Source organism: Rhipicephalus microplus, chromosome 4, assembly GCF_043290135.1.
Source record: "Rhipicephalus microplus isolate Deutch F79 chromosome 4, USDA_Rmic, whole genome shotgun sequence".
Classification (NCBI taxonomy): Eukaryota; Metazoa; Arthropoda; class Arachnida; order Ixodida; family Ixodidae; genus Rhipicephalus; species Rhipicephalus microplus.
The window spans coordinates 123471644-123497604 of NC_134703.1; the positions used below are offsets into that span (position 1 = coordinate 123471644).

Sequence of the window (25961 nt, forward strand, 5' to 3'; positions counted from 1 at the left end):
ACTTTACAGCTGTATATATTTGCACACTTATAGTGTGTCACATTGTTCTTGCGTTCGCTTTTTGTCGGCTATAGGCAGGCAGCGGCACTCTTGACTCATTATCTTCTTATTGAGGAATCGCGTCTTCCCATTCTGGTCACTTTTTTTGTTATTTGTTTCTATTCGTATTCTTTAAAGGTGTAGTGAAAAAAAATTCCAACAGCAGCCAGGCGCTATTTCGCATTCGCCTCCGGCGCCTTTTCTTTACTAGCAGTTGTTTTCCACGCGTGTGTTCTTTAACCTTTTGCTCGGCAGTAAAGGAAAAAAAAAAAGTGATCGCTCGAATACATTCGGCTGCTCCTTGCTCGCTTCGCCTAAGCTGCTGTTACTCTTTTGTGTCTCTTTCGTGCGCGGAAGCCGCTTGGGGGCGCTTTTAATCATCGTCATAGATTCTTCAGGCTGCCTTGCACTACGTCGTTATAGATGGATACAGTGCGCCTTCGAGCTTGACGGCCATGATTTTCTAAAAAAAAAAAAAAAAAGGACATCGGGGACACGACAACGTTCGTTTGTTTTTGTGCATCTGCGAAGCCCGCTCCGCCGGACATGGCACGTTGAAATCTGTAAACTGTGTGCGTCGTGAAATCGCTGCGTCGGTGACTAGAAACCCTACTTGGGACCATAGTCGATCGCCGTTAACTATGGGGGCCTTATAGGCCTTGTTTCTTCTCAAGGTGCGTACTCGTAGACACATATTTAATCATCGTAGCTCTCGCGTTTGCCCGTTGACCTTTTTTATTATAATACTGGTTAACTAGATGTTTGTTTTTTTAGCTTGTCTCTCACTTGGCGTAAAGCGTGAGCTAAACAGTAAATGTTTTTTTAGTGCGGTAACTCGAAAGTGTTCGGAGCTTTATTAATATTTTTTCCTTAGTGCGTGTCATTTGTAACTCGGTCCGCGTCTGTTCAGCTTGGACCGTGATTGTAATTTGAACTTCAAAACTGTTGGGAGTTATTGAGCTGTGTGTGTGCGTTGTCTCGTGTGGCGCTCGTAGCGAACGTATTAACGGGAACACGAGCGTGCGTATTCGTCGTTAGGGTTAAGTCTGGCCGCTACTGTACGCAGGCTGCGACGGCGAAGCCCTCACGGCGAGCCAACGTGGCACGCCCGTGTTGGAAGCGTGGCAAGACGACCACCGGTTAAAAAAAAAAAAAAACGCTGGTCCACGTGAAAGTTTTCAGCGTTGCTTTTATTTGCGTTTACCGTTTGGTCCATTTATCTTAAAGCTCTCGTTCTTTCTCGCTCATTCGACGTTGGGTGGATGAGAGAAGAGACTGGGAGGGATTGATTGCAGTCGTGCCTCGAGTGGCTTGGCTCGACTTGGCTTCGGCGTCGTCTGCCTCGTTTCGACAATGCTTCGAGATCGTTTGCGTCGGCGACGGCCGCATTGTGCGGCCGGCCTTCTGGTGACAACAGGTGCTCGCTCGCGGCATTTTACCCGCGCGTTCGAGGAGGAGGAGCGGGCCAGCTGAACTTTTTTTGCATTGAGTGTTGGCCGCCTGCCTTCTGGGGCGTGGAGTGCGCGGTCACATCGCGGAAGACGTTTGCTGGTCTGACGTCTGACCTTTGGCGCTATACACGATCGTGACGGAGTTGCTGCGCCGAGCTTTTCCTAGCCGAATGTGAACTATGTTTTTTTTTAATCTTTGTGATGAAGCCGATTGTCATGTCGACCGAGTCGTCAGGACAGCATGAGCTGGCTCTGCTGCTCAGTTTACGGGGCAACGTTCCGAGTTTATTATTGTTTTTTTTTTTCGCTCGTCATCGTCTTCAAGGATTGTTCAGCAAGTATAAAGTGTTTCCTTGAGGAAACTATATGTGCAATACTCGCGAATTGATACAGGACAATTGGGCTAAGTAACGCCCGTACATTCAATTCCACCGTCTTCTGTATGGGTCTATTGGCATAATGTTTACTTAAGCACGTAGATGAAAGCCAACATTATCTGTAGAGACCAGATTCGTAGCGATATGACGTAGTTATTGCGTGTAATTGCGGATACCGTATCAATCGTTGTACCAAAGAAAGAAAATTGGTGCCGCGTTTGAATCTGGGAGTGCTGTACGTAACAAAAAACAAAGAAAGGAACACGAAAATAATATTTGCTAATGACCAAGACCCCCATCACAAACACGACACGAAAATCGCGTTGAAAAGTTCAGGGCACGTTGTCGTCATTTGTGTTCGGTTTATTGTTTTATTTATTTACTTTTGCGCTGTAGGGCACCAGGATGATGTGCCAAGCCCAAATCGCCACTTTAATCATTCATTCTTGATATGCATGTGTTTGTGTCGGTGGTAGCGTCGTTCCCATCGCGAAACGCACTGCTTTTTCTCACCCCACTCCAGGGCGCATCTGGGTTACCTATAAATGGTCACTCTGAAAGCGCGTCGCGACACATTAACGACGACCGCGACACGACGACGTGGCTCGACATTTTATCGGGCCGTCATCAGGGGCGCGCTCTTAGCTGCACAGCGAGCAACGCCGACGTAGACGCGTGCCAAGGAATGCGTCGCGTGGGACCCGCCGAAGTGCTTTAGTGTAGTGGCAGTGCTTGGGCGTGCGGTACGTGTCAGGCTGTCTGCGTCTGCTGGACACTTCCGGTCTGTGGGCGCCGTAGACACTAAAACTCGCTTGAATGGATGGTATTTTTCTCGCACGTACTTGGGGACTCTTCTTAGCCGACATGAGGTACTAAAACAAAATTGCCGGTAGGTTTCCGAATGAATTCGCCGTGACGTCACAAGTTTTGACGACGTGTAAATTAAACGTACATAATTCTTTACTGTTGGCGATTATTTCCGATGTGTTCCGAAATGGGAGTAAGAAAAGTTCGCTTCTTGCCGACCAGCAAACGGGTTCCAAGAGACCCAGGAAGCGGCCGCCTCGTATTCCCCCTGTCGGTCCCTATATGTATATACGTGGGAGAAGCCCGCTAAGTGCGCCCTGCTGGACGTAAATGTTTCTCCAGCTGAGTCCGAGAGGGAGCCTGACCTAACGTCGTGATATTCGGGAAAAATAACTGTGACGCCACGCTGACATTCAGGGACAGCACTGCAATTTACTGCGATACTCAGTATAGACTTTTGACATTCGTATTTTTAGAACGGGTTATCCAGAATGGGAATAGATTTATTGTTTCACATTGGTGTCCTTTGAAGCCATGCAGGAACTACATGACTGTTCGTGTGGCGTCCGCGGTTACAACTAAAGATTTTTGTGGTGCATGTTCTACTTCCGAAGATATAGCTGGTTTTCTCTGCGCATGAGTATGAACCGGGATAGCTTCGTCTGTTTCGCGCTCGCCGTGGTCATCGAAAATTCGGTATCAAGCTATTACGATACCTGTTAGTGCGCCTCGAATTTCTAGATATTCAGGCGCTGACACTTCTATTGTTAAACACAACGAGACACTTGTAAACCTCGTCAACGTGTGGAAACCTTGTGCATTGGCTTGGCGCACATGAAAAAAAAAACTGATTGGATTCGCCCATTCGCTGAGCAGTTTCAAGCCTGAAGGATGAAGTTTGGACAGATCCATGTAATAATTCTGGCCATCGTCCTCCTTCCTTCTGAATGACCGTGCTTGGGCCTTTTCAGACAGTAGTAACGCTGGAGTTCTCTCTATTAGAGCGGAATGCAGTGGTACATCGTGTGTCCTCGCTTGATTGCGATATCGCGAACGTTGGCATCGCGAAATCATACGAAACGGCAACGCATCAGCGATCGATTGGGCCGTAACTTCATTTAACCGTCAGGCTCTTTGGCTATGAATGATAATAATAAAAAAATCATGGTGGCCGTGACCTAACGTATCTATACAAGCGACGGCGTTACGCCATAATGGAGTGCGGAGTGTCGACTTACGCGTTCTCACATTTTCACCGCCGAGCACATACTTCGAAGGCCAACGCTTTCCGCTCGTGTATTCGTGTACACCGTCTTACTTACCATATGTACTGCCGTTTGTGAACCGCCGGCGCCTATTTCCCCCTACTACGCAGCGGCCTTTTCAAGACGGTAAAGTATCAAAAACACCCCCCAACGCCAGTATACACCTCCCTGGGGGCTATCTTTTTCGACGTGTCGCTATATCTATTCACTTGCATGAAGAACAGCTCCAGGGAAGTCGGGAGGGCGTCCGCTTCCTTCCGTATCATCGAGTGTCTTGCGTAGCATACGTTCTGTGTCGCCGCGCACTGATCATTGCGCGCTACGCCATTTCGCCCGTATTCAGTCGGTCCCCCGCGCTTCATCGGCCTCACAAGAGGCCGATGTGTTACACGACACATGAGAAAGGAAATGCGCCAGCCTCCCCCCCGTTTTTTTTTTATTACTAACACCTACCATACATGTTCTTTTCGAACCGTTCGTTGGCGACGCTACGTTTCGTACTTTAATCTTGCGTGAAGAAAATCAGAAAGGTTAGTTTGCACTTCATTCCGAGTCTTTTGCAGCCGCTATTTTTAGTGGCGACCCCCCCCCCCCTTCCTTCTGTATTCGTGACAACTTCCACCCTCTCCGACCTTGTTTGCAGCTCTCTTCCTCTTTTTTGGATATCACTGAGACACCCCGCCGGAGAAGTGCGACAATGTATTGATAACAATAAAAGCAAACTGTCGTGAGTATTGGTGCTTTCCGAGTTTCACTCGTGAAAAAGCGGTGCCGAATCTTTCCTCGCGTTTCCCGTTGGTGGTGTAACCGCGGCAGCGCGGTAGTTGGCCGCGTTTGTTGAGCCAGAAAAAAAAAAAGAAGAAAAGAGACAACTCGCTCGTGTTGCGTGAATGGATGAACATCCGACTCGGCTTACAGTAGCGCTCCCCATTTTTTTCGTGGAGTCTCGCGATACTTCGCTACTACGCGTGCGTGTCGTATGAGTTTCTCTCTCTCTCTCTCTCTCTTATGCACACAACACGCACGCTTAAGCGCATTCAATTTTCAGTCGAGATGGCCTTGCCGGCAAGGTTGCTGTGCCGGGTTCGATGACATGGATGCCGCATCCTCTGCGTCACACGTCCCGTGCGTACCTGATAGATTGAACGTTGACGAGCGTACTGGTGGTATACATGCTGCTTTCTAATGGCTTGCTTCATTCCGTAACGCAATGAAGATGTTCTTCTTTCTTGGACTTTGCACTTTTTGCTGGAACGGAAGCTGATAAGATCAGCAGATAGATATTGCCCCGATAAATTTCCCGGAATTATGAGCCACATTTCTATTTCTGGAGGGAATCGAGGTTACACGATTACTTACGCTGGCCGTATCAGCTGTAAATGTAGCCATGTCGATTTCGTTGCGAACTAGGTCCGTCATCGGCCTGTCTGTCAGTCGCGCTGTGCCCGAACAATTTGCTCTTTATCAGGTGTTCGGAAACACTCGTACACTGAATGAACCGCTTATCTCGGCGTTCGCGCGGAGTTGCCATCTACGAGGCATCATTTTTTCTTTTATTTTTCGTCGCCGAGTCCCTCTTTTTCGGTCGTGCTTGTTTCGACGGGACGTTCGCACGGTATCGATCTGCGCGTTCGTACCTCATCGGACCCGGCTGTCGCCGATCATATACGAGCGTATAACACACTTCCTCCCAACTGGACCTGAAGAAACCGCTTTTTAATGACCCGTGTGTGTGTGTATTACCAAGCGGCACCGGAGCGGCGCTGACCGTATACTTGTGTGTGGTGTAGCTTTTCCGATTTTATCTCTTTCTTCACCTTCGCTTGGCTTTCGGTGTATAACGCCCCGCGGCTCCCCCGTTTTTTTTTTTTTTTTTTTTTCCTCTTTGAAATGGTGAAACAATCTGCTGTCCACGCCGTGTGCCCTCTTGGGAAATGCGAAAGAAATTGCCGGCTATATGCAATGCGGTGTCGAAAACGCGAGGAGTGTGAATTTCATGCGGCCTTTTTATTACGTAGCAGGCGGTGCATGAATCGAGTGCAGGTGTTATTGCTCGTCTCTTTATTATTATTAAATTGTTTAGTTACACTCGTAGAACTTATTTCGTTTTCCGTTGCAGCATATAGTCTACCCCATTAGACGGGAGTGTAGTGGCGTGGGGAGAAAGCAATGTTAGCGCCGTGCCGATTCCACACCATCGTGTGTGACTCGTCTTTCTTTCTTTCTTTCTTTCTTTCTTTCTTTCTTTCTTTCTTTCTTTCTTTCTTTCTTGCTCGCTTGCTTGCTTGCTTGTTTGAAATAGCTTGACAGCCTAGTTGTCTCGATCATAAAGAAAAATTGGGCTGCACTCTCCATTGTACAATTTTTCGTGTTATTTAGCGGAACAATCGATCTTGACTTTTTGTGTGTTTTCTTTAAAAAGTAAAGAACCGCATACGTCAGTTGCTCTCGACAAAAGAGCCGGATAAGATGCGAAAAAGAGCAAGAAGATTTGGAGTTATCGAGGTGACCGAGAAGGGAAAAGTGTGCTCGAAAGACACTCGGCAAACTGTGAGGGCGTGTGCGCCGGAAAGTCTCTTTTAAGAAAGAAAAAAGGAATCCGGATGATTGTGAAGAATGAAAGAACAAAGAAATCAGTCAATAAAAAATAAAACGACGATAAAGTGCGGCGATTGAGGAAGAACAAAAGGGGTGGAACGTCCATCGGGGGAGTCGGCGACTCGAGCATAAAAGAGAACGCGCTCTGTTTGCCCGAAGAAAGAAATAAAGAAAGCGAACGTATCCCCATAAAGGAGCAGCGAAAATACCTTTTTCTTTTTTATTTTCTTTCGCGGGGTGGTCCGATTGGGATCGAATGAAGAGTGCCGCTCCACGGGCCTTCGGGGGGCGGTCGGTTGTTGGTGCCTCGCGGTCATTGCGTGGTGGTGCCGTGGCGGTGTTTTCCTCCCGAATTCTCCGTCTCTTGGTCCCGGCTTCTCGATGCGAAGGGAAGCAGCGGCAGCGGCCTGTATGGTTTGCGTCGGCGGTAAAAGCGTGCAGTGCGGCGCGAAGACTTGAATCTTGCAGCTCCCGCACTGGATGCACGTTATTCAAAGGGCTCATCGTGTCCACCTATGTTTTTGTTGCTGACAGTTTCTTAATGGTGTATGGCAATGTCTGACTTGTGACGAGGAACAAAAAAAAAGTACCGCATGAAATCCAACGTAACGCATTTTTTCCTCCCCCCCCCCCCCCAGAATATAGGCATCTTAAGTGGATCCCCGCATTACAGTGGAATACCGTTGTTCCATTTTTCTCTTTCTTTCTGGACGCATTAAAATTTTGCCCCTCGCGTTGCAGTCGTGGTCAAGTTTAAAACTTGTGTAATTACGGTGTTCCTTGACCTCGAAGGTCGTGCAGTCAGCTCAGCACACCCGGCAGCACAATCGGCTAAATAATGAGTAATATTGCTAGTCTTGACTGATGTTGGCTGGGATCATCTGTTCGTCGTGTAACCCCAACATGTATAATTTAGTTAGCCTTTATAAAATCATTCTAGTTATCTCCCAGTTATTGCAATTTATACTTTTTGGTCTTCCAAGTTCGAGCGCGCAGTTTGAGGGCCTACAGCAGGATAGACCTATCCTATCGGACGGAGTCCGATAAGTCCGCAAAATTATGGCACCGATCTCCGATGTCGCCGAGCGGCCGCTGTCCCATAATAAACTCGGTTCGTGATTGGTCGGCAACGGCAGCTCGCTGCACTGCACGCTTTTATCGATGCGAAGTTCGTAGTGGTCGCGTCCTTTTTTTCATTTTTTTCCCTCTTTTTCCCGCTCGGGGAAACCGTGGCTACGTCGAAGTTTCGTTCCCTTTGAGCCAGTTTGGTGTTAGTTTATGCTGATGACCGCCAGCACCCTTTCGCGTATATAGTACGCACTCGTTTGCTGCTTGTTTTCTTTCTTCTTCTTTTTTTCCTGTACTGGCGGTGGCGTTATTATTCTCTCGGGCGCGGGCTTTGAGGGCGGCACTTCTTTGCGAGTCTCCGGCGCGCCGTCTTTGTGATTCTTCTTGGTGTGGGCGCGCTCTGTGTTTACACCGCGGACGATGTGCGCTAAGCTCCTCCGATCCGTGCCGATCTTCCGCTCGCTGTCTCGAAACGCGCATTTGCGTAAGACCGCAGTCGACGACGCACACAGACACGCCCTCTATAGATCTCTCTCTGGTTCCTGTTAGTTCTCCTATATAGCTTGCGGGGAATCTGGGCCTCGATTTTATTGACTGGTGGGTTTCGTATTACAGAGCCTCGACTGGGGCGCAGCGTCCCCGTGTAAGTTAGCGACCGGTGTCGTCTGCCTCTACTGATAACAGTTTGTTATCTTGTTTACTGTTCGGGTTAACATTCACGATAGTACCGTGCTACCAGCGCAGTTACCGAAACCTGCGTATCTGCTCACGTTAGACTTCCGACACGTACTTGATGATTTCAGGGGTGTTACGGTCAATAATGGCGACAGGATTCGTAGCCACCCTGTAGCGGAGAGCTCCGGAAAATGTGGCACTCGGGCGGCTTTAACGTGCACCTAAATTGATTTACACGGACCTGTGGTATTTGCGCCTCCGTGGAAAACGCTACCGCCGTGGCTAGGTTCGAATCCTTGTCTTTACAATCTGCAGCAGAGTACCTTAATCACTGGTGTGTGTTACCGCGACGGCCATCTCGGACACCTCGCATGTCGTTTAAAGTAAAACGTTGCGTGGGAAAAAATAATAAAATAGAAAGGCTGAAACTTTTTTGATGCCGCGTTTTTCCTTTCATGTCGATCAGCGTGTACGTTGATCCCGTATGACGTAATGTTTTCAACCTGCTGAGCCTTATTACGATTCTGTTTTGACAGGAATACGAGTTCACCGCTGGTAATCACGTGCATTTGCGTTCCATAGGGCACTCAGCGTTATTTTTGGGCTGAGCCCTGCTGATGCTTCACCTTGAAAGCACGCGGTGCCAACGCTGACGCACGTTTCGTTCGTCGCCGCGGCTGTCGAGGAGGCGGCGCTGGGATGCGACCCGCTTGCGCAATTTCCCTCCCGGCTACGTAACTGACCCGGAAATATTCGGGTCGCGCTTCAGTTGCAACGAGCCGCTACTCCTCGACAGTCCCACGCCGAGCTGTTTCCGGCGAAGCCATCGATACAAAACGCGCTCTCCGATTTATTATTTTTCCCATGGAGAAGAAGGGTCCCTACTCGAAGGTGGGGAGCAAGGTCTGCACTTGAACGGGCAACGTCTTTTTTTTTTCTCTCGTAGATATGGTAACACCTTTGCTCGTGCGTTTTTTTTCTTGTCCTTTTTTGCTTGAGGATACGTCATCGTGTCTACTTGCGAGTTTGCCCATTTGCTTATAGCTTTCTTTATTTTTATTTTTTTGGTCTTGGCCCGTTCTCTTCAAGACACTACTAACGCGAGGTTGCACATGCGCCTCGGTTTCATCGTCAACAAAAAAAAAAAAAAAAAAGAGGCCGCACGGGGTAAGTCAGGATGAGTGGGGAAAGGGGAAATCCCCGAAGGGAACCTGGCTTTGCGGCGTGAAGGGGAGGAAATAAAAAGGAGAAAAAGTCGCGCGTGGTCTTTCTTTTTTTCCCTTGGCGAGCTTCGTTCGTTCGATCCGGTGCGTGTGAAGACGCTCCCCGCGTCTTCCACCGCGGAGCTGCCGAGAAGCCGCCCTGCCAGGGTGAAGAAGCGCAAGCTACGAGTGTGCGGTGAAGGAGAGAGAGAGGGGGGGAAGGTGGCCGCGCACTTTGCGCGCCTTTCCGCCGCCCCGCTGAATTGGAAATCGAATCCGTTCTCTTGGCGAGCTTCCCAGCGGGCCTTCTCTGGCGAGAAAGCCCTGGCTGGCGCATAACAAGCCGCCACCGAGAGGGCTTTGCGAATGCTTCCGTTCCTTCATTGTTTAGTTTTTTTTTTAATTTCTTTTTCGATAACGTACGTTTGCTGTGTAGGCAGGCATGCACTGTGTTTTTCGGAAGGCGAGCTGGCTACTTTGTTTTGCCGCCCGTTTTTTATCTAACGGTCTGCAGACAGCAGGATTTTTTTTTCCTTGCTGATTCTTCGAGAGAGAGAGAGAGACAGAAAGAAATTCAGTGCTCTCTTTCGACCTTTTTTTTCGATTTTTCGCGCGCCATTGGTGCAACTTGTCGGCTTCTAGGTTTCCGTCGCCGTTCCCTTTGTGACCTTGTGGGAGCGTATGGTCGCGGGATCGTCTCCCGGTGAAATTATAGCGGTCTGTACTTTCTAGAGACTGGTCTGTGCGAATTCCTTTCCGTTACAGGTGACTGTGCGACGTTGTTTGTCACACGAAAGAAGACTATGTGGTTAGGCTACCACCAAGATAGCCAGCGTTGACGCGCCGCCTACATGAAATTAAAAGAAGGGGTAAAGAACCCCAGGTGGTCGAAATTTCCGGAGCCCTCCACTACGGCGTCGCTCATAATCATATGGTGGTTTTGGGACGTTAAACCCCACATATCAATCAAATTAAAGAAGGGGGGAAGGTGCGAAAATAAATGGCTAGAGGAAACTAGGGACGAAGCATTATTCTCAGTACTGGATCAAACTTTACTCGCCGAAACGTAGTTGTGCGATTTTAGGCTATTCTATATATCTGACTCTCGCTGCTAACTACTTTGTGTAGTGCCGCTATTGTGCAGCCGTGGCAACGCAACCGTAAACGACCTCAGCGGCGGAACGTGACGTTATGATTCGAAGCGTGCCGAGCGAGCCACGCTGTTCCATCCTCTTTCTCCTTCGCCGTCGTTTGCCAGAGTATCATTACCACCACCATCACCATCCCTGGAAGTGTCCCGGATTGAATCGCTCTCTCCTGGATCGACGTCATTTTCTCCCCGCGAGCAGTATCCCCAATGAATTGGCGAAGCCCGAGTCGCGGCGCTCTCCTCGTTTCTTTCTTTCTTTCTTTCTTTCTTTCTTTCTTTCTTTCTTTCTTTCTTTCTTTCTTTCTTTCTTTCTTTCTTTCTTTCTTTGTGCCCTCCTGGTCCTTGTGCTTGCCGATAGCCGGATCGCAGGCAGGCAACAACACAGACCTCGTTTGTTTGTTACCCTTCCCCGGGGGGAGCGGAACTCCGGGGCTCATCATCGCTGTCGTTTTCGTGCCCAGTCGTCGTCGCCGTCGCTTGCTCGCACTTCGCTTTTCGCCGCCTCGTCGTCTCCATCTCGACGGACTTTATATTATTACTCCTTTATTTTCCTTTGTTCTTCGCACATCGTATCCTCAAGAAGTTTGCTTCATTCTATCTTTGCGATGATGTAGTTGTTTCGTTCTGGGTTTTTAGTTCCGCGCTCCCTTTTTACTCTAGTTTCGTTTCGCTCAACGTTCTTCTCCCTCCCCCCCCCCCCCCCCACCCTGTTTGTTGCTGCACCCGCAGCCTTGTGTAGTCTTCATCGTTGTGTTCCGGTTCTGCTTCGTTGCTCGCATCCGGATTTGTCGCGCGCGGCCCGCAGTACCGTATCGTTTTTTTTATCTTTCGTATGATTGTCTCTGCCTATCGGGTTCTTCTGACTTCGTTATTTTGTTAAGTGCGCCTAGATAGAGATAAAGTTTGCGAGGGAGTAAGAAAGATTCCCCCTCCCCTTTTTTTCCCTATGTATCATCATCATGGTCTGTGTAGCTGCTATTTTTTTTTCTTGTTCTCGTTCCTTTTCATTTTTGTTTGTGTGTCTGACTTCATGGATGAAAGAATACACGGAGGAAGTATTTTCTTCCTTCATGTCTGTCTCAATGGCGTTTCGCAGTGTCGTCTTCTTCCTCTTCTATTTTTCTTTTTACGTGAACTATCTCGCACGCGGCACCGCATCGGCTGCTGGATTCGCAGAGAGCGTCCGCCGCTCTATACGGAGTCGTGCGGGGCCGTTCTGTGCACCAGCGCAGCTAAGAGATGCACACATTGGGTGATGCTGCGTCGCTGTGAAGGCTTGGTTGCCGCGCTGAATTTAGTTTTTGAAAACGGGGTTGGGCGGTACGGGATATGAAGTGCGCCTTTTTTTTTTTCTGTTTTCGCGTGGACATTGGGAGAAGTTCGCACTAAATTGTATTCGGTTCGAAGACGCCTTTCTAGATATGAATGCTTATTCTGAGTGAAGAAACTGCTTCCTTCTGAATATCTTTTGCTGTGCTCTGTGTCAGATTTTTATTTATTTTATCTTCCCCCTACCTGCTTGTGGAACAACCTTACAGGAGAGCATGTGTTAGGTTACCAGTCTAGCTAGGCATGATATGTTTTTGATACCGTTACCAGTTTTGTTAAGACGTTTTGATATTCCTCGTTCATCTCATCTTCGTCCCGGTTTGTGGCTGAGACCTTTCATGAAGAGTAGGGCTGTCAGTTCAGGCGGGGAAGGAGAGGGAGCCCTTGTTCTCCCGTGAGGTTGCCCTCTCCCTCATCCCATCGATCGGCAAATGAACCTGTAGTGCCATCATCACCATCATCATCATTTCTCAATCACCGCGCCGCGCCTCTCGCGCAGCTGATGCTAGCTCGAGCTGCGCGAGGATTAGAACAAGCTAGCGCACTTGGCGTATCGGACGTGGAAAGCCACGAGGCTCCGCTTCAGGGGTGGAATAAAGTGGCGAGAGAACGACACGACTACGTTGGCCGCCGTCCCGTCTTTCTCTCTCGCTACAAACCTTATGCAGTTCAACTTCCAGATTTGAATATATCAGTGACAGTTATGTATTTTTTGCGCCAGCTTTAATGCGCAATTAGTTCACCACCACCATTACTCCAGAGAAGGGGTAGATTAGTTATCAACGCGCCTAGGCAGCCCCGCCGCGGTGGTCTAGTGGCTAAGGTACTCGGCTGCTGACCCGCAGGGCGCGGGTTCGAATCCCGGCTGCGGCGGCTGCATTTCCGATGGAGGCGGAAATGTTGTAGGCCCGTGTGCTCAGATTTGGGTGCACGTTAAAGAACCCCAGGTGGTCTAAATTTTCGGAGCCCTCCACTACGGCGTCTCTCATAATCATATAGTGGTTTTGGGACGTTAAACCCCACATGTTAATCAATCATCAACGCGCCTAGGCATTTCGGACCCACCGGCAAAAAAAAAAAAAGTTCGGTGCGTGCCGATCTCCCATAAACGTTTGCGGTTCACCGAGGTTCGTTTGGGTTCGCCGCTGTGCTTGCAGCGAAACCGTCCATGTTTGTGACGCCCGGTTCTTTCTTTCTTCGTAGCAGAGGTTCCCACTCGGACATACTGCTTACGTAAGGTCGTCTCCTCTCGCACGTGCACGTAAATCTCGCGAGAACGGGGCGGGGGCGTCGTATAAAAGGGCGCCCACTGTCGCCGATGCACGCGTGCCATAGGTGCGCGCGCCCTGCGTTTATATACAAACGCGCCCCGGGGTGCTTGAACACCGTATTTGCCCCCTCCACGCTTCGGCAGCGTCGGGCCGATCCCGTGTATATTTTCCCAAGCGATTTGCCCGCGCTCCTGCAGAGCGGACGAGACCGATCCCCCAGCCTCGTGGCTCGCCGTCTTTAGGCGGCCGAGGATATCCCGCTCGCTTTCTGTCCTTCTGCGCAGGCAAAAGGCCTTCCATTTCTTTTTTGCAACGGCGCAGCCGGGGAAAGGGGGAGGGAGGCTTTGCATGTTCTGATACTGACGCTTTCCGCCAATTTCTGAAGGTACAACGTCAAAGAAGAGGACCTTTCAAATCCTCCCAAAAGCCCCCATTTCACATCATTTTTTTTTTCTTTAACTGAAAAAGCTTGTATCCACTCCTGTTTTTGCGTAAACACAACCCTGAATGAAAATCCAGTGGGTTGTACAAAAAGTGACATGACCGTGCAGCCGCGCACCTTGAGGTGGGGTACACTCGGCGACAACTTTTCTTGACAGCACTGTGGAAGCTACAGAACCCAAGCGCACGCCTGTTGCCACACCTAAAAATATCACTTCAAGGAGCATAGACACAAAATTTCAAAGGCGAGATAATGAGTGAGATAGATTCTTGGGGGGATACACACAACATATACGAAGCATCAAGGGCGAAAATAGCGTAGAATCGATTTAAATTGATTTTAAAGCGCATGTCATGTGGCTTAGCGGAGTGCAGAGCCCCTCGTGATCCCGACATCGATGTGGCGATAACGTAAACAAACCTGCGTCGCGAATTTGTGTCTGCTAGCTGCTGGCGCACGCATTGTGCTTGAGCTGCCGCGATGTCCACTGTGTTTGTGGCTTCGCATGTGCTGGCTGGGCTGGCTGTCGGTGTGGCACACTCCGTTGCATGCAGCACTTACGTGACAGTCTTGCGTGGTTTTGCCTGGTTCATGTGGCCAGCTGCATTTACCTAACTACCAGAACTGCTCCTGCCTGGCCCGATGCTTTTTCAAAGCAAAATTGCCACTGGGTGCTCTAAACACATCCCTAAATAGATAATCTGTCGTGCTCTCACATGAACGTGGTTTCCAACCCTGATAATGGGTCATAAATTACCTACTGCTCTTTAAAAAAATGCAAAAATATTTTGTGTCAACACTCGATTAAGTTTACTGATAATTTTTTCATTTTGCCTTGCTGAAATAAGGGCTGTTTTTCTTTCTTGTTATTATGATACTAAGACAGTTGCGGGAAGTTATTCGTAAAATACAGCTATCATTTTCTTTGCAAGACTGGCCTTCCTTTGTATTTCGATTTCTTATACAGCACCACTTTTCCAGCGTGCTTTTCCAACTTTGCCTCCATGACGTAGTGGGTCGGTGTGCAGCCGCAAGCGCGTTGCTTAGTTCTCCAAGCGAAATATGCTCTCAATATGACACCAAATTGTACAATAAACGATCGAAATTTTTCTTCCTTTCACATTTCCATGTGTTTAATTTTGTAAATGTGTTAACGATCTCAGCGAGCGAGTAAGCAAAACTTTAGTTGGGCCCCAAGCTTGCAGAGCGCAACACAAAGGAGTGCACATCAGTGCTAGGTATTAGCAAAAATGCCCACGGTTTAGTTGCAGGGACTTTTGAACTCTAGGCTTCCAGATGCTGTAACCACTGTGCCTCATGAGGCAAAACAGAATGTGTTTTTTGTGCACTTTCTTCCAATAGTTCTTGTGACTTGCATTTACAGTGTTCTCGTAGAGCCACTTTCATGCTTGTTTATTCCTTGCACCTGTGTAACGTCATTTCACTTTTTTCTTTTTGCAGCCTTACCATTCGGATGGTTTCGAACAAACCTCACCGCGATATTCCTCTCCGAAGGCAGCACCGGGCCTTTATGGGGAGGCCTATTTCATTGGTAAGCATTTTTTTTTTTTACTTGTTGCTCGACTAAGCATCCAATGCATAAAATGTAATGCTGGGGAGGCTTTGCAATACTTTACGACGTGACTTTGTTTGCATCATGCTTTAGTGCATATTCTAAGTGGGTTTGTGAAACCTTTCTTAAGCTTAATACAGTAATAAAAAAAAGGAAATGAACACTATTGCTTAAATTTTTTTGGTCAGTAACTGTATGTCTTTGTGTTGCCTATCATGTTGCAAATTTTATTGAGAAATTAAATGATACTGTGCAAGGGTGGTAAGTTTTTCAATAAAGGACTAAAAAAAAAATGGAAATATCTGCAGTCGTCACTTTCAAAGAGCAACTATCTCTGTAATAGGAGTGCAGGTTCTGCGAAAGCTGCAAGTACAAATGCTCTAGAAAGACAAAAAAGAAGCTGGAAGCATGCAATGAGAAATTCGGAAACGGGGTGGAGGGCGGGCTGGGAGTGCATAAGCGGACTTGTTTGTTCAAGGTTGCAACTTTGCAGCGCCGAAAAGACAAGTTCGCTGGTCAAAATGTTGGCTCCAGCACCAACTTCCTGTTATTGAACTTCTCAACTACAAATTCTCGTCATTTTAACCTAGTAATCTCTGTGATGACAGTCTCTGGAATGCCTTTTTCATGTCATAATTTCGAAAACTGCCAGCACATCGAAAACTGGTAATTTTAACAAGGGGTGGCATGCGTTGAACGCGTTCCCTTTGGAAAATTGGCTGATAGCAGCCATGATCGCTACTACAGTGGTGATCAGGCGGGTGTATGACGACCAGCCAAGTTTGAATTTATTGGTGAAGGTTAATTTCAGCACTAAAGTGATGAAAGCTTTGTCTCTCAAAAGATGTACCAGCCGGATCTTTCAGCCAAGCCTGAAATGACCAGTTCAGAGTCAAAGAACATCCACTTTAAAAAGTGTTGCATTAGTGGTGGAATTGTGCTTGTAATGGCTCGGATTGATGCTGTGCAGACGGGAGCCATGGAGGAGCAGGAGACCCTTGGCCCTCAACCCAAAACCTGCAGCCTTCATACTCTTACCTGGGGAACCAGACCTCTCACCTGCCCTCCACATCGTCTGCCTTCTCCTCCATGCACCTCCCTCCCGAATCAATGGTGGGTGGCAGCTGTCTGGCTTTTTCTTTTCTTTTTTGTTCCCAGATCTTCGAGCTCATGTATGTTGGTTTATGCAACAGCGCCAGTAGTGGTATGGTAAAGTCGCGTTACAAGAGATACTCCAGGGAGCTGGGAGGCATGTATTGAAGGTCTCTTGTAACTGAAAATTTTGCAGACACTGAAGGGCATGACTCCATCACTTTTTGATATAACTTTAACGTGGCAAAGATTCACGGGAAGGTAACAGGGTCAGTGGCACTGTCGGCAATTCAAGGACAGCTTTGTCGTGGAAACATGGAGGTGACTAGGGAGACCAACTACTATACCACTGGCATGCAAGATGGCCAGCACTGCACACACTGCCTACTCACTACTGGCTTCTGGCTTTGCCTAGTAGTCAGTGTTAGCCGCCTCATTTTTTTGTTTTAAATTTCAGTTTCAAATCTGTGCTCTTGGGGTCCACTCTATTTTTTCGTCTTGTCTTGGTTTTCAATGCTGTGTATTTTTTTTGTAAAGTCAGTGTGGTAGTGTAGCAGAACAGCGATTATAAAAGCATAATGGCAGAAAGTACTGTGCACTTTGCAGTCGCCACCACGTCAGAAGTGGCATCCGACTGTGGATAAGCATTGCGTGGGCATGTGTAATTTGTGTCTCTTTTAAATATTCAAGAATTGTTTGTGTGGACCCAGGAAAGTTATTACTAGTAACTTGGTGTTCCTTGTAACTGTGTCTCTTGTATGCAATGTTGTTAAAGTGGGAAAGATGGGGAAACTAACCAAGCCATTGTCAAATGTCTCTCACAACACTGCTATGAGAGACGTTTGACAATGGCTTGGTTGGTTTCTCCATCTTTTAAAACAGAGAGTGTTACAAGTAATGCTTTTTCTTCACTGACATTTCGCTGTATTAGTAGGCATAGTGGGCAACGAAACTGACAGTACTGCGACTGTGGCAAACATTGTTAAAAGTGTTTCGCTCTGTATTAGCTAATTCCACATTCTCATTTCTGTTTACATGAGCTTGAAAAGCAAGACATCACACTTCATACAGCATTCAAAACAAAACTCTTGATAATGCTGCAGGGTTATATATTTGGTGCAGGAGCACATTGACCAAAGTCATGCTTTTATTGCTGCCACCTTCTGAAATGTCCTTTCTGGACATGTTGCATGCAACAAAATAGCCTATGTATACATATGTGCATTTGCAGTTTGCTGCCAGTGCATTCTTGTGTTGTGTCCCTGACGTTGCGTCGAAGTGTCATTAAATGAAAAGCTACACTGCTTGTAGCCTCGTTGACTACAGCAGCGGTGGTTGTTCTAAAGGTTCACCGTGCACGTTACGTTCGTTTTGACGGTGTGCCTTCTTCCATGCAGGCGTATGGTACTGTGTCTCCAGGCCAGGAACCCGCAGGCCTAATGTCCTCCACCACCCTGCCCCCCATGTCGAGCTTCCGCGGGGCCGGTGCCTCCCCGCTCTACTCCTCGCAACAGAACAATGGCAGCAGTGGCAGTGGTAGCACGGCTGCCGTCACTGCAGGCAGCACAAACACTGGCACCGTGGTGCCTGTGTCAGTACCGACTCCTGCGGCAGCTGCCGGCGCCAGCGGCACCTCTGCCGGCAGCACCAATCAGGGCTCTTCCCCGGTGCCTACGGCACCCGACGCCCTTTCGTCTCGGACGGCAGGTGCCGCGGCCTCGGCGAACTCCTCCACACACCCTCCGTCAGCCTCTTCGCAGGCGAGCGACACCCTGGTCAAAGCGATCGCCTCGGTCAGTCACCCTTCTCTTTGCGTTTTTTGCTATATGCAGTGTTTTACAACCAAGTCATCCAAGGTTCAATTTCTGTTGTTGTCGTAGTAGTGGTACATGGTAGTAGTATTGAGCTCCAAAGAGATTGTGACATAGTTCAATATATTGATAATTCAAAATACAAAAATATCTACATTAGGGCCTCGGAATTCGTTAGAAATGCCAACATAATGATTCACTCACAGTATAATAAAGAACAAGGTGTGAACTGCAAGTTGCTGCACTTTATTTAACATGAAATTACTACCAGTAAATGGAAATCTGTTAAACGAAATAGCTGCCTCTGGCCAAATTGGATTCGTGCCTGTGTTCTGCACCGCTGGTCAACTCTCGGTAAGCGGAACTCCTGTTAAATCGAGTTTTCTTTCCCAGTCTCTCCGGGTTCCTTTTTACTGTGAGTCTACTGTAGTTGTCCATAAACTTGTCGTGCTTCTTGCAAGCTGTCAAGTTCCAGTCATCCTCATTATCATTGAAGCTTTTCAAATAGTCGAATTAAGCTCCTTCGGCCACAACAGTGTTGATTGATGCAGAACGCCGATGCAAGCTTTGTAGCGTGGCTCAAGCTTGGTTAGTGGCAGCAGAGAAGACACTGGCATATTGATAACCACATGGGTACACTTCCTCTTCAACGGCAGACATGATCTTTGCATTGATGAAGTCACTTGCTGTCCGAAATAGTGCTTGTAAATGCTCATAAGCCGCAGAATTCATTGAGGCACCGTACGTTGTTAGTAGTCATGACACACCCGAAGTCGTCACCTGGTTTGCTAGGAAAGTTGACGATGATGCTTCACTTGACGTCCCTCTAAGTCGCTCTAAACGCCAGTCAAATATTATCGCTATGTGCGGGTTAACGTTCAGTTCAACTTTCAAATGCAGACCTATCAGGAACGAGGCGAGTAGACAAGCCCAGAAGGCGCAACAGACAACGCTGAGTTCCTATCGTCAACATGTTGGCGATATCGATGTCACGTGTGGCTTCATAGCTGGCAGCTGCTGCTTTCACCAGCTTTGATCCGAAAAACTAGAAAAAGCGTAGCCTCGGAGAGATGCATTTTAAAACTGGCATCACCAAAAATATGTCGCGGAGTTGTAAATCTTGAAGGTCATGCTTTTAAGGCTCGCATGCCATAGCACGCTTACAAACAAGAAAGAGAATGCAAAGATTGCAACAAGATTACCAAATCACTTTGCATTCTCATTTTGGTGTCCTCTAATATTGGTCTTCTCGAAAGACACTACGCCAATGCATTAATACCTGCAGATCGCGCATAAAACATACCGGTGCGCTCGCAAGCGCCGCGCAACGAACCATATCAGTGCGATAGAATAACACCACCTTTACGTCACCTGCGTTTACGCAGGAATTGCAACTTCTTAGAACAGGGCCGAAAATTGATCAATATTTTCTCGTAAAAATGCACTTTCTGGGCTTCGACGCAGCAGATCGTTCGATATAGTAGTAGCGGATGACCCGCTGTGCCGGAGTTCGACATACAGATTTACTGGTCTCGTACGTTTAGAAGGGAAATTCAAGGGGACTTCTGAACTATTCTATGTAGCCATTAATTTGATAAATCCGAGTCTGATATATTCGGGATCGCTTGTACTAGTAGTGCACTCAAACTTCACGTACTGTCAAATCTTGTTGGTCTGGAACGACGTTTTGGTACACACTAAGCGATGTAAGAATGAACTACCAATGCCAGTTTAACGTCTACTTACAAGCCAGAGAAGAACGCCACAATTCTCACCAACTCACACACGCAGGCATGCCAGCTTTATTTAAGGTCATATTGCGTCTTGTCCCCCTGTTGTGCCCCTTCTTGTGTTGCTTTCAACATGCTCACACATTCAAAAAGAGCAGGAGAGACACAGGTGCGTGTAGTGCCTGGCAACTCCGCCCCTACTTGGTGGCTTACAGAAATTTCTGAGGTAGCCGATCTGGGAACTGATTAATTTACTTAATTACGTCATTTGATGATCAGTTGGGAAAAAAAGTGTTGAAGGGCCCCTCGTTGCTGAGTTGGTTGCACGCTCATGCCGTCCCTCTTTTGTGGCTGGACGCGATCCTTACACGTATCATTGTTTTCCTTTTGTGTCTGGCTTTTAGCAGATGTATTCAGCCGAACACCAAGCAAGCAGTTTTTCATCAACGTCTTCCACACCTGTCAGTTCACCTCCCCCACTCTGTGGTAAGTCTCTCCTAACCTTAGACAGCATGTCACATGTTGATATTATAGTTGCCTGCATTGTGCATTGATCGAAATACTACATTTTTAATCATCGTGGTGGCTTTCTCCCCATTCGTTTTAAAAGAACGAGGTGTTGGGCAAGTTGGTAATCTATTGTGAGGAGCACTTGTACATGAAATAAGGGACACTTGAATTAAACGGCCTTGGTTATGTAACATTGAGTGGGAGGTCGCCCAGAGGCAGTACTATGGTGCAAGTGTGCACCCGCTGACTGTGTCAAGGCAGGGTGTGTTTTCCGTTTTGTATCTATTGTGTGTGCTTGCAGTCTACTTATTAAAAAATAAAAGTGTACTATTGGTAGCCACTCACTGCTTGCTTCTGGCCCATGAAATTTTAATAGTACACTCAAACCCCGATATAACAAACCTGGATATAACGAAGCAAATGAAGAATAGTCTTGCAATAGATACAGTGTTAGAAATATACCTTTAGTACGAATTTTTTGTTATAACAAACTTTTTGTGTGTGTAAGATGCAACTTAGTTATGAATGAGGTTCGAGCGTAGAGGAGTTTCAAGTTGAAGTAAAGAAATCCCTGGGATTTGTTGTCCTCGCACTTTCTAGCTGAGCTGTGTGAGCAAAGCATGGCGAGAGGGGGAGTATTTGTGCAGCTATGTGGGTAAGAGGGAAGCCTAGGTAGAGAGGTAAGCCTGGTGGAGAAAGTGTAGCGACGTAAAGAAGGTGAAGCGATGTGGAGCAGAAAGGCAAAGCTGCGGCAGGCGCAAAGCAGGTGCTGGGGAGAAAAGAGAGCAGGAGCGTGATTGGCTGTGACAGTGAATGAAGCTGACCAAAGGTAGAGGGTGCGCTCGAGCAGATGTGGTGCTGGGGAAATGGGAAGGAGGGCACAGAGAGCTTTGGTTAGGAGGCGGAAACTTCTTATACCTCTCATGTATTCACTCTCGCATGCTAAGACACAGCGGCAGCGCTGCTTTTATCACTGACGGTTGCCGGGAATCCTCAAAAAATAAATCACGAACAAAAAATTTCTCTCATGCATTAGTGGTGACATCCCAAAATGGAGGGAAAGGATGAAAAATTGAAAGGATAGTGGCCACAAAATCCCTCCTTCCCCACTTTTCACGCTAGCGGAATACACTCGTGCTCAAGCCCGCTGGCTGCTTAGGCGATGCAGCCATTCCTAAAATGTATAATATTTTTTCCCAAATTTTGTTCGTGTGTTCAGAAGAGGCGAAAGTTGAGCTGATTGATGTCTGAATATAAGACGAAACTCAATCGGCACAAATAAAATGAACATTTTTATTACAAGTTTCGTATAAAAAAACACATACACGTAGTGTGAAAGTGTCAATCTATAAAACCAGCTTTAACTTACAACTGATAAATGGGCATAATGGGAAAACATTGAACCCAGAATATTATTACCAGTGCGAAAAATTATCAACAATTGCAAGTACAACTCGTATTTAAGCCAATCACGTTTGTTATGCCGGCGTACACAGAACTTGGATACCAATTGAGACTGAAGTTCAGAGGCACGGAGAGGCTTGAAGCGATCAGTAGTTTTTCGAGAAAGAACGTTGCTGGAAATTGTTTCGGCAAGTTGACGAATCCTCATCGGGGCAACGGCGTTGTGAGGAACTTGCGAAAACGTTGGCTCCACCCACCGTCTCTGTGGTAATATTAATAAGCATTTAGTCCATCACGTGTATTTGAGTGACAGCTAGTATTAGAAGTAAAGACTCGCAAGATATCAAAGAGTGGCGAGAAGAATTTTATGAGTGGGTAGCAGTGCATAACTACTTGAAATCATTTGAACTATACGCCTAAAGTAAGAAAACTAAAACTATGTAGCCGAGCCAACTTGAATTCAAGCCTTTCAATAAAGGCATTTTCCCAATAGGAGCTTGGCTGCCGTCTTCACCAATCAAACAAGCCACACCGCACTTATGTCAGTCCAGTCAGACTTGCAGAGAACTTGGTTTACTCATGTCGTCGTGCAAAATCAATACCTGCTCAAATAATGGGTCAAAGTACTTGTGCTCATCCGTTATCTTTAGAAAATGCTGAGAAACCTTCACAGAACTAGGTATCACCGTGTTAGCACACTGCAGAGCCGTGGAAAGCTTGTGTTGCCCGAGCAAGCCATCTTCGACAAATGCGGGGTTCACTTGTTCGGTGTCGCTCACTGCGGCTTCTCTTCTGTGCCTGCCACCACTTGCTGCCTTTATCTTTCCCGTAGTTGGCACGCACGCCAACTGAGTGATATAACTGAGTGTGATCTAACTTCTAATATCGCTGAGTGAGGGGGCAAGAAGGAGAGGAGGCAAGGGCTGCAAACTCAAGTCAGTCGCTTCCCTCGCTTTGCCTGATTTAAAATTAACAAATTAAGGATTAAGAAAAACACATATAAACAAAAAGAGAAGTTCCTCAGAGGAATATCAAGTTTTTTTGTTTGCAAGAAGTTGTGAAAGCCATTAAATGCAAACATTCACATCAAACTCACTCTGTTCAACGGGATCTTAGGACGCCCGGCAACCGCTACGAGCAACCATGTTCCTTGAAATCGGAACTAGCACCGAGTTTCCATGACCTGCTTTGGTGAAAGCAAAGGAATTGCACCAACTCTGCTTTGTGACATTAAAGGAACTCAAAAGAACAATATTTGCAACCATTAAATTACCCTTTCACAATTCGTAAACCACCGCATTCACCACGAGAAGATTCTCGGTCAGTGAGAAAACGCACAAAAAAGAAAATGAAATGGAGGCGGCGATGCCACCTTGAATTTCCTGCTCCGAACGTGAAGTCATAAGTTTTGACAGTGTTTACTAAGACCTGCATAGCTTCCAACAGATAAAAACAAAGCACTGTGTCTGCTGATGGGGCCAGAGACACAAGATACCAAGTTTCGGGAACTTTCATTGCGCCAATGCCAGCAAAAGACGATGAGGACACTTCGAAATTTGTGACATCGCGTGTATAGATTTCTGCTGTAGTTCGAAAATGGTACTTTGAGCTTAATATTCTCTTCTAAAAATGAACTGATGATGGTAAGACTAAAAATATTAGAGTTGCCTGAAAGCACCTAATCAATCTAAAAAAAGAAATTGCTGTTTCAGTTCAGTGTCCCTTTAAATTAGTTGTAGCTCTGCCTAATTTTGGGTAGTTTATTTCACAGATTGGAGGCTACCTGAGTGTGTGCAACTGCCTTGCAGGTCATTTGTTTCCCGCCTTGTTTCGACTCTTAGCCATTTGCCAGTATGCACTGCCCTCATTGTAAATCTGTAGAACTTTGCGGGTACGTAACAGTGATATATTGTTGGTAACTCTAGCTCGACTTGGAAAATCTCTTGAAACACTCGCACATTCGCACACTATTCCACTCAAAAAGCACCTATTACACTTACCAAATTTTGAGTGGAAGAGTGTTTTAATGTGTGAGCGTTTCAAGGTATTTCCAAGTTGTGCAGGATCTACTTTCAACATGGCGAGTTACCAACTAGTAGTCCAACAAATTTTAACAAGACTATTGGTGGTTTCGTGTGTCCTCACGGTAAAAAGTGGAAGGAGGCCAGAGCCTTGCACCTTTGTAATATGTAGTGACGTCTGCCTGCCCTTGTTCTCACTTGCAGCGGTAACTCAGTGGTCGAGGAATAATGCGCAGCAAAGCCAACCTCCGTCTAGTTTCCAGGAAGCTACAATGCACCAGCTGGTAAGTGGTTGACAGTTGTAGTTGTTAACGGACCAGTTTGAGCTTATTCTCAAACACTTTTGTGCATTCCCGTGTTTGCTCTGTCTGTTTGTTTTTCTTTTTTTTATTCTGTTATTGTTTCATGCTTAGAAAATACAGACAATTCTGGATGTAACAAAAATTATTGACAGCTCCGAATGCAAGATATGCCTACTTTCTTGAAGCTCATCCAAAAAGTAAAAGTGTCGTGGGCAGTTTTCTGAGGTAGCAATCAGTGGGATTAAAATGATAATAAAGACATCATAAAATAACTGTGCAGTGCTGATTTCGAACTCATTACAGATATTGATGGAAACAAAAAAACCACTGAAACTATCACATAAGTACACACTAGCAAAGACGACAGGACAGCACAACCAATGGAAAGGAAAATGATTGGTGTAACTTTAAGGGACAGGAAGAGAACAGAGTGGGTCAGGGAACAAAGAGGTCGTAAGGACATCATAGCCGAAATCAAGAAGAAATGGGCAAGGGCAAAGCACATAGCGCGTTGGCAAGATAACCGCTGGTCATCAAGAGTGATAGTTTCCAATAAAAGACAAACACGAGAGGATGAAACAGAAAGTTGGGTTGGTTGATGCTTGCGGGCATGACGCGACAGCAGCAAGCACGGGACCAGGTTGATCGGTGGAACGTGGGAGAAGCCTCTGTCCTGTAGTAAGTGTAGTCAGGCTGATGATGATGGTGGGTGCACCGCGCATTCTCGTTTCGCACTACTCTGCCGTGAATGCGGGTACTCCCTGTTGTTTTCAGCCTCTAAAGAAGTGCGGTCTTTTGGTCTCTTTATCGTTGGTTGCAAAGATTTCGTAACACGTGCACGACCTGACTGCTGTTCTCTTGACCCTCCTGACGTAGCACCATTCTACGGCTCTGGCTGCCGACGCTTGTGATGATGACTTTCATTTTTTGGGAGACGCTGTGGAGGTAACTAACCGCATGTCCGCGTCGTCCCGTGGCGTCCGTTGAGTTCGCATTCATTGTCCCTGTGTTGTGGTGTCCGTGAACACGCTTTGTTGCCAGATTGTGTTGACGAGTTGCAGTTATGGTCAGTTTCCTGTCGAAGTTGTCCATGCTTTCGCATATTCTACCGCCGCCGCATAGCGGTCAATGCCATGAATGTATAGATTATGTTACGTAATGTGGAGTATGTGGTAAAATAAACTAAACTCTAAAATCTGCATGTCATGCCATGCACGAGTCCTGCAAAATACAGTCGAGGTTGTGACTTCGGCCTTTGTACTCCCGTGCGCAGTCTAGCATGGCAGTGATTACTTTTTCCCCCTATGAAAAAATGTATTGTTCATTGCAACTTTAGAATAACGTGGCATTCCCCCCCTCAAAGATGGATGCGCACAGGCCTGCGCTAATGGAGGTGCCCTCTACACCGACATCATAAGCAGGCGGCCTTTGGAGAACACCAAAGTGGAGTGGAGTCCCACTCATGCATAGTGCATGAGTGGGACTGCCTTTTTTAGCCACAGAAGTGATCGGCTTCCACGATGCGGTCATCTGAGCGAGACTTTTGCGGTCATCTTAAGCTGTATCCGACTGTAGTGTATTCCTTCCCCCCCCCCCCCCCCCCTAAAAGATTAGATTAGCATGCTACTAGCAACCTTATTGCATCTTTGCCGGCTTTAGTTAAACGTAGCAGTATTTTTTGCCTGATCCTGGATACTGATCTTGAGTGTGTAATTAACCTTCAATGTGCCATCTAGTAGAGCTTGATGAGCACATATAGATGAAGTGTTACTTCACGCTGTTATGAATGTAAATTTGGGCGCCTGACTAACAATAAGTTCAGTTTTTCACTGCTTCCAGAAACA

At 47.0% G+C, this 25961-nt stretch overlaps 1 protein-coding gene across 5 annotated transcripts in view; it reads left to right on the plus strand.

Annotated features, from left to right (window-relative positions):
* Window positions 1-25961, plus strand: part of LOC119172339 (transcription factor 4) — a 160620-nt gene that overhangs the window by 108885 nt on the left and 25774 nt on the right. For 4 of the 5 annotated variants that reach the window (XM_037423393.2, XM_037423396.2, XM_037423395.2 and 1 more), the window contains 5 exons: window positions 15136-15226; window positions 16218-16360; window positions 17737-18132; window positions 20285-20366; window positions 24020-24099. In XM_037423393.2, coding sequence (XP_037279290.2) covers window positions 15136-15226; window positions 16218-16360; window positions 17737-18132; window positions 20285-20366; window positions 24020-24099 — 792 coding nt within the window. The remainder of the gene's footprint in view (window positions 1-15135; window positions 15227-16217; window positions 16361-17736; window positions 18133-20284; window positions 20367-24019; window positions 24100-25961) is intronic. The other variant, XM_037423394.2, reaches the window with a different exon arrangement.